The sequence below is a fragment of the Pseudochaenichthys georgianus genome, chromosome 19, assembly GCF_902827115.2.
Source record: "Pseudochaenichthys georgianus chromosome 19, fPseGeo1.2, whole genome shotgun sequence".
NCBI lineage: Eukaryota > Metazoa > Chordata > Actinopteri > Perciformes > Channichthyidae > Pseudochaenichthys > Pseudochaenichthys georgianus.
In genome coordinates, this window is record NC_047521.1 from 14469492 (window position 1) to 14486335 (window position 16844).

The 16844-nt window shown below is 44.8% G+C and overlaps 1 protein-coding gene across 2 annotated transcripts in view; it reads left to right on the plus strand.

Annotated features, from left to right (window-relative positions):
* sncgb (synuclein, gamma b (breast cancer-specific protein 1)) overlaps positions 1-5994 on the plus strand; it is a 10531-nt gene extending 4537 nt beyond the window's left edge. The window contains exons 3-5 of one of the 2 annotated variants that reach the window (XM_034106922.2): positions 493-620; positions 2666-2707; positions 3961-5994. In XM_034106922.2, coding sequence (XP_033962813.1) covers positions 493-620; positions 2666-2707; positions 3961-3969 — 179 coding nt within the window. In that variant the 3' untranslated portion in view covers positions 3970-5994. Of the gene's footprint in view, positions 1-492; positions 621-1740; positions 1807-2665; positions 2708-3960 lie in introns of those variants that run through there. The other variant, XM_034106923.2, reaches the window with a different exon arrangement.
* The last annotated feature ends 10850 nt before the right edge of the window (positions 5995-16844 follow it).

The following is a 16844-nucleotide window of genomic DNA, read 5'->3' on the forward strand; positions in this document are numbered from 1 at the left end:
ATGGCTTCATTTGGGGTTTGTTTGTCCACAGCTTAGGAAACCTCTCTTTACCAGATGTGGCCTGACTAACCAGACCAGACGTTCATTTGCCAAATCAATCTGTTCAATATTTGAAGTATTTGTTTTTTGTAAAACAAAAGAAACAGTTTGAAAACAATGACTTGTGCCCCTTTCTACAAAGTGTGTGCAATGAGCTCCTTGTTAGCTCTTGGCACGTTACAACAGATCAATTTAAGGATGATTGATATGGTTCTTTTTTAATCAACATTGAAAACCGTTAAATAACTGCTTCTAATGGTCATAAATCAAAAAAAGAAATCAGATAATTTCACATTTGTATTGAATTAATATTGGGTATGTAGTGTACAGTATGCAGGTTTTGACTCAGCCATAGTCAAAAAAAGGGTGATGTGGGTCCTTTGTGTGTTTTGTGGCTGTTCAGAATGGGCCTGTGTCTCAGTTACACTAACTGTCCTCCCCTCTGCCTCTCAGTGGCCAACAGGACCGTGGACCAGGCCAATATTGTTGGAGACACAGCGGCTGCCGGGGCCAACGAAGTGTCACAGGGGAACGTGGAGGGGGTCGAGAACGTTGCAGCGTCAACTGGGATGGTCAACCAGGTCAGTCACCATGGCAACAAATAGCTACCAAAAAAAAATATTCTTTAAAAAGTTAAGACAGAAATCCTACTTGGAAACATTGATTTCAGGTGATGGTGCTGATTAAAGGTTAGCCACTAGATAGAGCTGTTTCACTGTTGTAACACATCAGAGCTGCAGAATGTAAAAATAATCTCTTTTCTAGTGTCTTCTCTTACTAACAAAGAAATCTAACAACATAAAGCAATGCTTAAACATAAATGAGCACAGACATCGCTTGATGGTTCTGCTCTTACTTATCAGGGTGCACTTCATCCATCTATGTATTTACCTGAGTTGTAGAAAAAGAAAGCACAGCTGCTACTAATATAAATAAATCCCCAGATCTGTTTCAACTAGTTGACGATTTCAATTATAAAACATCCCGAAAATTGATAATTTTCTCAGCCACAAAGTTGGAAACCCTTAGACATTCAGTTAACAATAAAAAAGCGCAGAAAAACTCAACAAACATTCACATATGAGAAGCTGGAACCAGGGAAAATGTGGCCCTTCCTCTTGAGACATGACTAAACTGTATAGTCCGTATAGAAGGAGCTCCGTTGTGGCCTTTTACTGAATTGTATGATCTTTTTAAACTTATCGGCCAACACACAGTGATACTGAAATATCTGCAAAGATCAATTCATCAGTCCAGAACTACTTAAATAATACATTTATTATGAAGATTTTTAATTCTTTCAGCACAAAAAATAACAACAGGGAGATGTAAAAGAATTGTCAATGCATTACTGTTTTTAACCCCGTCTCAAAAGGTTATGTATCCATACAAGCTGAAGTATTTTGTCAAATTATTAGAAAATGTTCCAATAAATATTTGTTCCATTTGTGACAATTAACCCTGAAGGCCCTCCTTCTGTTCCTGTTTTGTTGTCAAACCTTGTCAGATGTTAGATGGCTTTTACATCTAAATTGTGTGTTTTTCCTGCATGTCTCACTGCTAGTTTTCAGTTTTTCTGAGTGGTGCTTTTTTGTTCTAATGCTTTGGTAATGCTTCTGTGTTTTGTGTTGTTCTGTGTCGCTGTTATTCTCAACATTTGTTGTTTGTGTTGTCTTTGTTTCATCTGTGTTTCCCTGATAGGAGGAGCCTGTATACGAGGTGCATATTGGACAGAGCAGTGTGGGGTCATAGGTCATGCCTTGGTCTGGGGGGGAAAGAGATTCATATGGGGTTACTCTGCATGCTACATGCACCAAGTTATCCGTTTGTTATGTGCACCTTTACAGTCTAATCCAATAAACCTGCAATACATATGACTTTTCCTGCAGAATCCTCATGTTTTATTGCAGGACTGTTGTTTTAGAAAACATGAAAGGTGTGCACTATGAACAGGTGAAATGGTGTGTATTAGCTAATAGCCCAAGTGAGACTAAGTGAGTGTCAAGAGGAACAGAAGATGCAATGATGCTTCCCAAATATGAATTGAAAGATTCCTGCAGTATTTGGGGCTTTGGATAAATGATCCATTGACTGTCAAATGTAATACAATCACCTGATGTCTTTGTGAGCAATATTATTTCGTACTGCAAACGTTTTCCTCTGACCTCTCAGATGCTCACTTATTTTTGTAGTATACAGTAGGCAACATTATTACTAAAACTGTGTAGCTCCCCTGTGCAGCGTTAAGTGACATATTTAGAGCTCTCATCTCCAGCACGTCAGATAAGCCCTTATAGTTGTGGCATGCACCAAAATGGCTTCATGCACTGCTCAGGCTGAACAAGGCCTGTGCTCCTGGAGTCACCTTTACCTGCTGTATAACTCTAATCCACTAACTGAACCCCCTGGGAAGTCTTGCGCATGATAATAAGAGTTGAGTCAAGCCTAAAGCATGGTCTTTGTGCTCTCAACTGCTTTGTTACATCAGAGCTGAGGAAAGTGAAGGCTAGACTGCCATTGGTGCTTGAGAGCCTCCACCCTGCCAACACCTCACCCTTTCATGCTCACCACTCCACCTCTTTTTTCTGTCTAAATTGTTCTCGCTTTTCCCCTTTTTTTCTTGCAGGGAGAATATGGGGGAAGGGAGCAGGGTGGGGAAGGAGGAGAGGTAAGAAAACAAGTTTGGTTGCTGCCGGGATTAAAGCAGATCATTCATAAAAGCAGCTCAGTCTCAGATTATGTGTGAGACTTTTGACCAAGTGCAGCAAGAATATAAATACCTCTCAGATGTTAAATGTAACTTAAAGGGGACCAATCATGCAAAATGCACTTTTGTACGTCTTTTATACATGAATATGTGTCAGGGAACTCACCAAGTGTCAGAAAACACAACCCTCTCTATTTTCCTCCATAACCAAATCTCTAAAAACGGGGCTGCAACGAAGCTGATTATTATTTGAATTTTTCTGACGTCAGAAAAGGGGTGCTCCGCCTATATGGGCAACTCTCCACCTATCAGGGAAATGAGAGACCGCTCGAAAGCGCTGGAGACGCTGTAGTACAGATGCCAGGCCTGTAAGTGGCGCTGTAGTCTGCCACAAAAGCAGAATCAGCACTTGCAAAAACAGGGCTGGAAAAGAGCAAATAGAGCGAAATGAGGCATGGCTAAAATGCATGATCTGTTTGGTATTTTGAAAAAAAAACTTCACAGACATGTTTTATATATAGGTATGGCCCTACAATATATGTTTCAAATATAGCATGATAGGTTCACTTTAATATGTTTACTCTCCTTATTAAGGTATTTCAATGTTGTAAATTACTTCCTTTAATGTATCTAATGGCTAATACTCAATTTAGTACATGGACGATAATGATTTTAAATGCAATTTATTGCCACATGGTAAAAGGATGAGAGGGTTTCCTTCATTAGTTTAGACCCAAAAGAGTATTCCACTGATTTAGCATTGCAGGACATTGTCAAACTTATAATAGATAATTGACAAAGGTCTCATATCATGACAATTATGATTTCACCTAGTCAAATATTTCAATAATATTAGTAAGCCATTCATGTCTGGACAGAAAGCCCTGACTGTGTCTTTATAACAATGAAAGTGATCATTGTTTTAAAGGGCTATAGTGCTTGCAGGAGTGCTCTTCATATTAAAATGAATATTTTTTAATCATTTTTGAGTTTAATTAAGTGCAGCTATTAATGGAAAAACTAAAATAAAGATTATTGAATTAACTTAACGAAATAATACTTAAGAGGAAATTAAGATAAACTCACTGCTTTAAAAAATATGTACAGCTATCAGATAGATGTTAAAGAGTTAAATAGCAGAAATCACACCACACCACAATTATTACTACTTCCCCCATTAATATGATCTTCCTTCCTTCCTTCCTTTCTTACAGGGGTACTAGTCGCCATTCGGACCTCCCTCCCGTGCTCTCCAGCGGCCCCTCGCTCCCCTCGCCTCACTGTACCAGACTCCAGATGTTCGACATATTTTTTTGTGACTTTACAGAACCAAAATCAACTAAAACAGACTCTTCCGGATGCCGCATCTCAGCCCCTACACTATCTCCCTCTCTGCCTCGTCACTCCGTGATGCCTGCCCCCAGCAGCGCTCTGCCACCTCACCCAGTCTCCTCCCCTCTGATTTTCCCTCCACTGCCTGTCTTACCCTCGCCTCACCTGTGTGTTACTGTCGTCCTGATATGAACCTTGGTGTTACAGCTCCCACGCATACCAACCAATAGAGTAACCTCACCCACAAACACACACAAACAAAAGACACATCTTTATTGTACACATGCATGAAACACACACATACAGTACATACCGCGGATGCCAGTGCAGACACACACACTGGGCAAACAGGTGTAAACTGTAGGACATTGTCTGGTGTGTAAATACAGTTTAACCTCTGCAGTCCATAACAATAACTCACTGAGTGACTGAGGCAGGGTACAAGAGGGGGAGTGATGCGCTGTTTGTGTGCCTGTGTGTTCATGTTAACTTATATGTGTGTGTGCATGTGTAGCTGCTGGCGTATAAAGTAACTCTCCAGAGGCTTGTGCAGGGAATCGTTCTTTGAGGACAGATATCATTCTGTTTTGTGTGCAGATAGTTAGCTACAGTAGACTGCATGAACAGATGTGTAGAATGACGTCTCGTGTTGTAACTGTAGAGTAGCAGCTGTTCCGTGTAGCTTCATATGGCTTAGTGTGTGTGTTTGGCCTCGACGTTTAGAAACAGGGTTTTAACCAGGAAGCAATACACAATGCTCATTTGTTCAGCTGTTAGAGCGAAAACCTGAATTGTGTTCATGTGATGCATGAGAAAACAAGAGCAGGTATTTCACAAGTAATTTAACTTCAAATGTTCAAGGAATTTCTCAAAAACAAACAACAAGCTAAATTAAAGTGAGAAGAAAACCAGTTTTTCATTCTGAACTTCTGATTGGTTCATGGGAATTCAGGACATTGTCTCCTTTTTCACCAGTGGCACAACAAAAGTGCTTAAAATGCTGTACAATACATTTAGAGCAAATGCATTTGGTGGCCGTTAAAACATCATGACTTGAGCATTTCTCTCAATGAAACATATAGCTTCAGAATCTGTGGGATGTTGTTTTCAAAGTAAGAGCTGCTTAAGGGGAAATCTGAGCAGCTGAAACTGACATCCTCTTGTTATCGTGTAGTTGCTTTTGAGTCTTTGTGAAACTGGTTTGCATGCCATCAGGAGAAACCCTCACCGTGTGGACTTTAATGTGTTAGTTCTGTGATAAATAAAATGATAATTCAAAGAGGCAGTCAGTCTGCAAAGAGAACAGAATTAACGTTTTTTTTAAATGTTTATCATGGATCAGCTTTTTGTGTAGTGATATGTACAGCTTGAATTCTGGGATGTGTAGTTGTTTTTTAGGGTCGTTTTAATTTCACACCAACAAGTCTGTACCCTGGCTGTTCGGGAGCTCCCGCCCATCAACTGTCTCAGCCAATCAGAGGATTCCCTATTCCTCTCAGTCAGTGTGATGCCACCTTTCACTGCTTGTCTGCCCAGCATTGGTGTCTGTGTGTCTGTATGCACTGTATGTGTGTGTTTATATAAATATGTGTGTGCGTTAATATAGAACCGGGTCAGCCAGCATAGTGTGTGTGTATGTTTGTGTCTGGAGCAGGTTTGTGTGTTTTTACTTTGAGGCCAATGGAAACTGATGACTGCATGTTGCCTTATCAAGCAATCTGACATTCACACTCACAGATTACATGCAACATCACACTACCAACACATACACAGCACACTTTAAACAACACACAATCACAAATCCCAACTCGCATACACAAACACAAATCACACACCATGTTTAAGTTGGCATCAAAGCAGACTCGCTGATTTTATAAACAGTACCAGTGAAATTAAAAAGGTTTTGTTGAAATCCAGCAACTGTGTCAAGAATTTATTTGAAGAGGTGGAAGATTGGGTGTTTTGATTTTGATCAGATTATACCACTAAAGAGCCACAGAGAATAATTGAGCCGTGGACTTTACTGATTTTACTGGTTCGTTGTCTGATTTCATACCAAGAATTAAAAAATGAAAATCAATATGACTGTCATGTCATTTTGTGATGTGCAGATGGAGTTGAGACCCAGTTAGCTTAGCATAAAGACCAGAAGCAAAATAATAACAATATTAAAACAGCTGTAACTAAATTTCGCCAATCAGAAGCTTTAAAAGTCATGCACAGATCTGGCCAAAATGATTATTAATGCCACACGATTATTTTCATTGATATTGTGTTATTTAACACTATTATTCATTGGTGAAGGTGAAATATTGCATTGCACTTTAAATAAAGAGAGCACTGCTTTTACTTCTATCCTGCTAATGTAATAAGGTCTGCACCATATTAGAAAAAAAGGGACAATGCAATATTACTATCTACATTTTTAGAGCACGTTATAAATATTGATCATATCTATGATATTTCGCTTATTTAACATATTGATAATTGACATCTGTATATTATGTTAACAGTTTCCTAATTATATTGTTGTTATTTAAATGTATACTGTTACTAAAAAAATGTAAGTCAACGCCTGGCAGAAGTGAATTCAAATGATAATTTTTGACGTACTATACAATGAAATTGTCAGCGTTCTATATTATGACTTTTTCATATTTTCTACTGACTGTACACTGTCCTTTTTCTTGACTTTTTCGACACAATATACTATGACATGATAAACATTATAAAATATTACTTATATTCATCAAACTATACTATATTTTGACATATTTCATAATTTCAAACAAACTATACTATGACTTTTTTCATATTATAATTAAAATACTATACTATGACTTTGTTGAACATATACTGATGATTGATTAAGATTTCTTTCATATTTTTGGACATTATATACTTTGATGATGTCAAAGGCAAGGCAAGTTTAATTATAGCACCTTTCAACTCAAGGCAATTCAAAGTGCTTTGCAAAAATGAAAGACATTAAGAAACATATTTTAAAATGGCATTTAAAAACACTCATTTAAAAGCAAAGATAATAAAAAAACATGAATAACAAGGGTACATGAATACAAGTTACAGTGCAGTGTAAGATATGAATATATCAATTAAAATCAGCGGCAAAAAGAAAAGTCTTCAGCCTGGATTTAAAAGTAGTCAGAGTTGCAGCGAACCTGCAGGTTTCTGGTAGTTTGTTCCAGATATTTGGGGCATAATAACTGAATGCTGCTTCTCCATGTTTAGTTCTGACTCTGGGGACAGAAAGCTGAGAGATCTGGATGGTTCATGTAAAAGGGATCTCTTTTCTAACAAAGAAATCTAACAACATAAAGCAGTGCTTAAACATAAATGAGCACAGACATCGCTTGATGGTTCTGCTCTTACTTATAAGGGTGCACTTCATCCATCTATTTATTTACCTGAGTTGTAGAAAAAGAAAGCACAGCTGCTACTAATATCAATAAATCCCCAGATCTGTTTCAACTAGTTGACGATTTCATATATAAAACATCCCAGAGCCCAAGGCGATGTGTTGAAATTGATCATTTTCTCAGCCACAAAGTTGGAAACATTCACATATGAGAAGCTGAAACCAGGGAATATTTGGCCCTTCCTCTTGAGACATGATAAACTGTATAGCCCGTATAGAAGGAGCTCCGTTGTGGCCTTTTACTGAATTGTATGATTTTTTTTAAACTTATCGGCCAACACACAGTGATACCGAAATATCTGGGAGATGTAAAATAATTGTCAATGCATTACTGTTTTTAACCCCGTCTCAAAAGGTTATGTATGTTACGGTGTGTGAAGCAGGTAGGACCCAAATGCAGATTAACGTGTAATTCCTTTATTTCAAGGCTGCATCACTAAGCCACCAGGGTGGGAGGAGGGGGTCAGGAGGACGGGACTGAACTGACCGCCCAGGGGCACGGCAGAGGACCAGGAAGGGGTCTCGGGCGGACGGCCCGGGGGCAAGGCAGAGGACCAGGAAGGGGTCTCGGGCGGGCGGCCCGGGGGTAAGGCAGAGTCCAAAAAGGGGGACTCGGGCGGACGGCCCGGGGGCAAGGCAGTGGACCAGGAAGGGGTCTCGGGCGGACGGCCCGGGGGTAAGGCGGAGTCCAAAAAGGGGGACTCGGGCGGACGGCCCGGGGGCAAGACAGAGTCCAAGGTGGGGACCATGGAGGGGCGAAGGCAGCGGCAGGAAGAGTCAGGGGGCCGGGCCCGAGGGCGAAGACCAGACAGCTCCGCAGGCCGGGCAGGAAGGCGCTGACGGGACAGCGCCGGAGGCCGGGCATGACCCGGTGTCGGAGCTGGTGGGACAGGCCTCGGCAGGATCCCCCACGGAATAGGACCAGGACACGGGATTGGCAGGACCCCCGGCAGGAGAGCAATCGGCGGGGCCTCCAACAGCACAGGACAAAGGGTTGGCAGGACCCCCGGCAGGAGAGCAGACGGCGGGACCCCCAACGGGACAGGACAAAGGGCCGGCAGGGCCCCCGGCAGGAGAGCAGTCGGCGGGGCCTCCAACGGCACAGGACAAAGGGTTGGCAGGACCCCCGGCAGGAGAGTAGTCGGCGGGACCTCCAACAAGACAGGACAAGGAGCTGGCAGGACCCCCGGCAGGAGAGTAGACGGCGGGACCCCCAACGGGACAGGACAAAGGGTTGGCAGGACCCCCGACAGGAGAGTAGTCGGCGGGGCCTCCAACGGCACAGGACTAAGAGTTGGCAGGACCCCCGGCAGGAGAGTAGGCGGCAGGACCTCCAACGGGACAGGACACAGGGTTGGCAGGACCCCCGGCAGGAGAGCAGTCGGCGGGACCTCCAACGGCACAGGACATGGGGTTGGCAGGACCCCCGGCAGAAGAGTAGTCTGCGGGACCTCCAACGGCACAGGACCTGGGGTTGGCAGGACCCCCGGCAGAAGAGTAGTCTGCGGGACCTCCAACAGCACTTCAGTAGGGACTTTAGATGGGACTAGAGAAGGGACTAGAGAAGGGACTAGAGAAGGGACCTGAGGAGGGACTAGGGAAGGGACTAGAGAAGGGACTAGAGAAGGGACCAGAGGAGGAACTAGAGAACGAAACTCGAGAAGAGACTCGAGAGGGGAACTAGAGAGGAAACTTGAGGAGGGACTAAAGGAGGGACTAAAGGAGGGAACTGGAGAGGGGACTCCAGAGGGGACTAGAGGAGAGACTAGAGGAGGGACTAGAGAAGGGAACTTGAGAGGGGACTCGAGAGGCGAACTAGAGAGGGGACTCGAGGAGGGACTAGAGGAGGGACTAGAGGAGGGACCAGTGGAGGGACTAAAGGAGGGAACTGGAGAGGGGACTCCAGAGGGGACTAGAGGAGGGACTAGAGAAGGGAACTTGAGAGGCGAACTAGAGAGGGGACTCGAGGAGGGACTAAAGGAGGGACCAGAGGAGGGAACTCGAGAGGGAACTCGAGAGGGGACTTGAGAGGGAACTCGAGAGGAGACTCGGGTAGGAACTTGAGAGGAGACTTGAGAGGTGACTTGAGAGGTAACTCGAGAGGTGACTTGAGAGGGAACTCGAGAGGAGACTCGAGAGGAGACTTGAGAGGGAACTCGAGAGGGAACTTGAGAGGGGACTCGAGAGAGGACCTGTAAGGGGACTTGAGAAGAGACTCGAGATGGGACTTGAGAAGAGACCTGAGAGGGAACTCGAGAGGGGACTTGGGTAGGAACTTGAGAGAGTTGGTTCGCCAACAGAACACGGGGGGCTGGAGTCGGCCGGTATGCTGACTGGACTCGGGGAGCTGGCGTCGGCTGGTGAGCCAGCAGGAGACGAGGTGCTGGAGTCGGCCGGTATGCTGACAGGACTCGGGGAGCTGGCGTCGGCTGGAGAGCCAGCAGGACACAGGGAGCTGGCGTCGGCCGGAGACGAGGGGCTGGAGTCGAAACCATGGCTGTTGGGGCCAGAACTGAGGCTGGAACCATGGCTGCAGGGGCCGGCACTGGAGCCGGAACCATGGCTGTTGGGGCTCGGGCTGCTAGCCTGGCCTTGCGACGACTCCTCTTAGCAGCCGCCTGAATACTCCGTGGACCTCCATAAGCCAGACGAGTTCCGGAATACGACTCCTGGACAGGAGCAGGAACTGGGGCAGAAGCACGGGTTGACTTCAGGCGGAACCCACCAAGGCGTATGGTGCCAGATTGGGAATTGGGAGACATGGAGCTAACATGCCTGGGGCTAGCAGGCCGGGCATCACATGCTTGAAGGAAGTCCAAAATCCAGTCAGGTAAGAACTCAACAAAACATGTTTTCTCTGCTGCCAACCGGAGCGCCTCTACCAGAGCGGCCCTCTTCTGCCGAACACTGGACGCTCCCTTCCACTAATCGAAGCAGCAAGCCAGATAGAAGGTTAAATGCTGCAATTCAACCTCCCATGGATCATCTGCTGGGTCCATTTGTGGTCGGGTTGTAATGTTACGGTGTGTGAAGCAGGTAGGACCCAAATGCAGATTAACGTGCAATTCCTTTATTTCAAGGCTAAAAATTACAATGACAGCACAGAACACTCACCGAGGACAAGCCAATACACAAGACAACCCGACAAAGAGAGACAGAAAACCCAGAACTTAAATACACCCAGGACTAATCACATAAACACGGGACAGGTGAGGAGGGAGGAGAAAACACATAGGTACCAGGTGAACACAATTGGGTAATCAGAGAGGGAAACCGAAAGAAAGGAAACAGGCAGGAAACGGGGGTGAACACTTTACAAAATAAAATAGGAAACCCAAAGATAGAAAAGGACACGAAAAATACCAACAGACAAATCCTAACAATGTATCCATAAAAGCTTACCTACTTTGAACAATTATTAGAAAATGTTCCATGAAATATTTGTTCCATTTGTGACAATTAATCTTGATGGCTTTAATTGAATTTGAATGAATATACCCACAGGACACCTAAGGTCAGAAGAGCTTTATTTAACAGCTGGTCTTATGTCTGTGACCCCTCATGTTGTTCATTGATAAGCCTGAAACATGCACTTGTCAAGGTTCAGAGGCAAATTTTGCAAATATGGCAGTAACCATCGATCATCTTAAGCATGGGCGGCGCCAGGATTTTTTTGCTGCAGTAGCTTTGCAGTTGCTATATGACAGCACGGCGTTGCTAGTTAATTTTCAAAATAAATAAACAAACAATACCAGTGGGCCAAGCACAAGCCTGTTCATATTGTAGCGTTCACCGCTATTCAAGATCATAGCATCACTCGAGCCTTCAATGTCGAAAACGTTCTCTTTATTTTCTGGTATTGACGGCCACAGCCACGCCTTACAGAACCAATCAATAGTATAACACTCATTATGACTTTTCCCCACACTCGAACACAACTCCTACCGTCTCGTACTCCCTCCACACACACCGGAAAACGCACACACACACCTGGAAGGGGCGGTCTCTCCCTAACTCCCACCAACAACATTGCCTAAATAACTTTACAAATGTACTAAAACTGTGTACATTTGATAACTGAAACTGAACTTGGACACGCTAGAATATTATCCTTAATATTTACATTAAAAACATTCCTTTGACACTTATAACATTACTTTGCAAGGTAAGCACAACCAAAATAAGTTTCTAAAAGCAGAATTTGAACACTGTTTCTGTGCTCCTACAATATTTTTGTATAATACCATTACACCGTGAGCGTACAAGTACACAATAGCGATCGTTCACTGTTTCAACTGGCATGCTGTGGCATTTAACCTCATCAACACACACACACACACACACACACACACACACACACACACACACACACACACACACACACACACACACACACACACACACACACACACACACACACACACACACACACACACACACACACACACACACACACACACACACACACACACACACACACACACACACACACACACACACACACAGCAGTGGTGAGGATCTCAGCCTGCCACTGATGTTCATCCAGAAAACATCAGCCGTTAGCTGTTAGCAGTTAGCACACAGAGCTCACATCTCCTCATATCTGTTCAGAAACTGGACAAAAGTTAAACAAGTACAAACCACAGACTGTCTGTGTCATTGTTACGTTCCCTGGTAGAGCTAGGGGTACCAAGGGAAGTAGCGACACGAAAGACAGCTGGACGAGAGAAAGAGGAGAGGAAACTCAAGGCTCAAGGAGTTTAAGTGCGGTTTTAATAAGAACATAAGTAAGGCGGCTCACCAGCCGAATTACAACACAAGAATACAATAACCAGCACACAACTAGGATGGGTCTCACACAGAGACACGCTGCACACATGCAGCAGCCAGACGAGAAGGAGAGGAAGAAGGGGCCTCACTGCCGCCCTCCTCCGGTCCTATATGGAAGTCCTGATTGTCGATTAGGATCACCTGGGGAGAGGCTGCACCTGGGGACAATCAGAGGGAGAGAGGAAAACACACACACACCACCACACACACACCACCACACACACACTACGGCACGTAACACTTCCCCCCATAAAACACACCTTATACTGCTCACCAGCAGCCAACACCGGAGCAACACATGGAATACATGGAACACACACACCACTCACTGAACACAGATCCGCATCGCTCTGAGCTAGGTCCACACCCACCGCTTCAGAGACGGAAACACCCACAGCACTGTCACAGACGGATGCAGAACTTAACTGCACCACACCACTCTGTCGCATCGCAACCGGGTGCCGGTCTTTTGGCTTTTCCAGAGCAGTTGCCACCTGCTCCTTCCGAGCTACACACTCTGCCTCTAGATGACCAGGATCAAGACAAAAGAAACACAATTTATTTTTCTTGGGTCCTGGAAGAGAAGCAGAATGAGCCTGTGTGGCACGCCTGTTACGAGCTTTCCGGAAACCAAAACGATGAGGAGAATCGCTCTGAGCCAAAAGCTCAAGCCCTTCCTCATCCGCCATAGTGGTGGCCTGCTTTCGCTTCCAAGCTGCACAGTCTGCTATCATATGACCTGGGTCAAGACAAAAAAAACAAGCTCTGTCTATCCTGGGACCTAACAATGGAACACTGGCACAGGGAACATCATTATTAGGAGCTCTCCGATAAGTGTCCCGCTGAGGAGGGTCCCGCTGAAACAAAACGCTCCTGTGTATCAGCGCACTCTCGTCTGCCAGAGTGGCAGCCTGCTGAAGGGTAGTCACTCTCTGCTCATTGAGGTAGACTACCGTACGCTCCGGTACACAGTTTTTGAACTCCTCTACCAGCATCAGCTCACATACTGAAGCGATGTCATCCGCTTTACATGCTCTACACCACCTGTCAAAGAGGACTTTCTTCTCCCTCGCGAAGTCCACGTATGTTTGGCCAGCAGCTTTCTTCATGCCGCGAAAACCCTGCCTGTAGGCCTCAGGCACCAGCTCATATGCCCTGAGAATAGCACCTTTCACCTTGTCATACTCCAAACTATCCTCGACAGAAAGAGAAGAGCAAGCCGCTTGAGCCTTGCCGACTAGCTTGCACTGTACGAGTATGGCCCACACGTCTTCTGGCCAGAGCAGAGCAGCAGCAATGCGCTCAAATGCACTAAAGAACATCTCCACTTCCGACTCCAGAAAGACAGGGACCAGCTGAATGTTGCTACCAGCATCAAAAGCAGCAGCAGAACCTGAAGGTGTAACGGCAGAATCACCCACCACAGCTGCTTGGAGCTCTAGCTGACGCATCCGGACAGCAGTGTCTGCCTCCAACTTCCTGATCTCCAGCTCCTGCCTGAGCTGAAACTCTCGCTCACACTCGCGCTCCTCCCTCTCACACTGGAAACGAGCCATACGCACTTTTACCCTGGCATCTAATTTAGACCCCATAGTAACGGCTACTTACAAATATTATTATTTATTTATTTACAAACTTCCCCAGATCCTGCCCACCAAACTTTACCTAACTATCTTCTGGAGCGTGCCGGGCTCGAGGCGACTTTAAAGGCAAACATCAGCGGCCAAAACCCTGAATCGCCTGCCCCCAACAGGGAATGAATCCCCACCCAGGATTACCCCGAAAATAAAAAAGGCAAAATAAAAAATGAGTGCCTGAAGGAAGGACTGATTCAGTCCAGCTAGACACTCCCCTGTCTAAACTGAGGAAGCTGTTCAACAGGAAGACACTTCACAGCCACTCTTACACCTATATACACTACTGCTCACCACCACACACAATATCAACACTAACCAACAACCAAATACTCACTCTTTGTCTCAAAGATTGGACGAGCCCCCATGTTACGTTCCCTGGTAGAGCTAGGGGTACCAAGGGAAGTAGCGACACGAAAGACAGCTGGACGAGAGAAAGAGGAGAGGAAACTCAAGGCTCAAGGAGTTTAAGTGCGGTTTTAATAAGAACATAAGTAAGGCGGCTCACCAGCCGAATTACAACACAAGAATACAATAACCAGCACACAACTAGGATGGGTCTCACACAGAGACACGCTGCACACATGCAGCAGCCAGACGAGAAGGAGAGGAAGAAGGGGCCTCACTGCCGCCCTCCTCCGGTCCTATATGGAAGTCCTGATTGTCGATTAGGATCACCTGGGGAGAGGCTGCACCTGGGGACAATCAGAGGGAGAGAGGAAAACACACACACACCACCACACACACACCACCACACACACACTACGGCACGTAACAGTCATGGTGAATACAGTCGCTGGTTTATTTATGTCTGTAGGTAGGCCGTTGTTGTGAGTGTGGACGGATTTTAACAACAACCTCTGAACATTACAAATATTCACCTCAATTCAACCTGGAACCTCTCAAACAATAATACAATACAAAGTGTGTGTGTGTGTGTGTGTGTGTGTGTGTGTGTGTGTGTGTGTGTGTGTGTGTGTGTGTGTGTGTGTGTGTGTGTGTGTGTGTGTGTGTGTGTGTGTGTGTGTGTGTGTGTGTGTGTGTGTGTGTGTGTGTGTGTGTGTGTGTGTGTGTGTGTGTGTGTGCAACTCAAGGCATATGCTCGAACGGGAGCTGCCTGGACGCTGCAATCATGTTGCGCGCACTATCCGTGCTGAGTGTGCTGACTGTTCGTACAATGTCCCACTGTCTGGCTTCCTGCATAAAGTCAAGTGCTCGGCGCAGTTGTGGCGAAATGTAGCTCCTCTGTTTTCATTTAAACAGCTCCTTATATCCGTTAGCGCAGCTAGCTAGCACCAGATGCTAAAAACAACAATGCACGTAAGGTCTCTCTCTCGCTCGCTCGGGCCACACATACACACACCCTCCCGGTCTTCCCAATAGCCAGTCGGTGCCTGCCGGTGAGCGTGGAAGTGTGGTCTGCCACAAGCGGGCGGCAGGAGCGGGGCTGTCAGCATCAGCTTGTAGATGGTATTTTAAACTCGACGCGCTCTGAAACTACGGGGCGGCCGAGGAAAAAAAATACACATGCGTTAATCGCGTTAAAATAATTAGTGGCGTTAATTTTTTTTTGCGTTAATCAATCAATCAATCAATGTTTATTTATATAGCCCAATATCACAAATGTTACATTTGTCTCAGTGGTCTTCACAGTGTGTACAGAATATCAGTATGACAATACGACACCCTCTGTCCTTAGACCCTCACATCGTACAAGGAAAAACTTCCGAAGAAAACCCACAGTTTAAAGGGAAAAATGGGAGAAACCTCAGGGAGAGCAACAGAGGAGGGATCCCTCTCCCAGGACGGACATACATGCAATAGATGCCGTGTGTAAATTGAAAAGATAATACATTTGCAACATAGGTAGTCCAAAATGTTAACGCGTTATTAATATTTCACTGCTTTTGTGATTTTCCGAAAATCGGATGTCACATTTTAAGCTTTTGAGCTACTTATCTCATCAAACAGTGCTCTAAGGTGAGTAATTTGCATATATAGCAATACCAGAGATTGTCCTGAACATTTTGATATGTAACACATGGGGTGCCATGTTAGAAGAAATACATTTAAAGATCAGATGCAAAGATTTTTTTATAATTGCCAGTAAAATCGATATCATCTTATCCTCTTAGGCCCCACGGACCCGAAATCGCGTCATTTGCAGGAAACGACGTCTAAGGAACCTTAATATTTAATAAACTATGAATATTTGATATCCATATAACGGGAAAAAACTCATTTAACTGATCTTTTTCATTTATTTTTTCAAAAAAAACACACAATGCTAACAGTGAGTCTCTGAATTAGCCCCGAGCGAAAAATGCTAACCTATTACTGCACCGAAAATCACTCCTAGCTCCCTTATTACTTATCCTAGCTCCACATCCAACACATTGTTTATGATCGTAAAGACACAGAATCTAACGGTGCCCACCTCAACACTGAAAGATACAAACTCACGAGGTTATCAACCAAAACGTACATCAAAACAAGTGGCGCTAGGTACTAACATGCGCTAAGCTAACATGGCTTACCTTCCTCTTTGTCTGGTCTAAACTGGTCTTCAATGGCATTAAAACGATAAAAACGATGATGTAGTTAATCCATAGGTTAATATCCAATGGGGCTGTGTCCCCTTTGAAATGTTCTGATAATCTATAAGCAATACAACTGCAATTCCGTTATCTGCTGTCCGCTCTGTGCTCTGTGCTCTGTGCTCCGTGCGCTTTGAAATCAAATCAAATCAAAATTTGTTTACATCAATTATTTGGCGTTTCTGCATTGCCCGGCTCTTTCGTTCTTTCGGTTGTTTTTTGTGCTCAAATATGGAGGGGACGGCTCCGGGTTTCAGCCTCTGATGTAC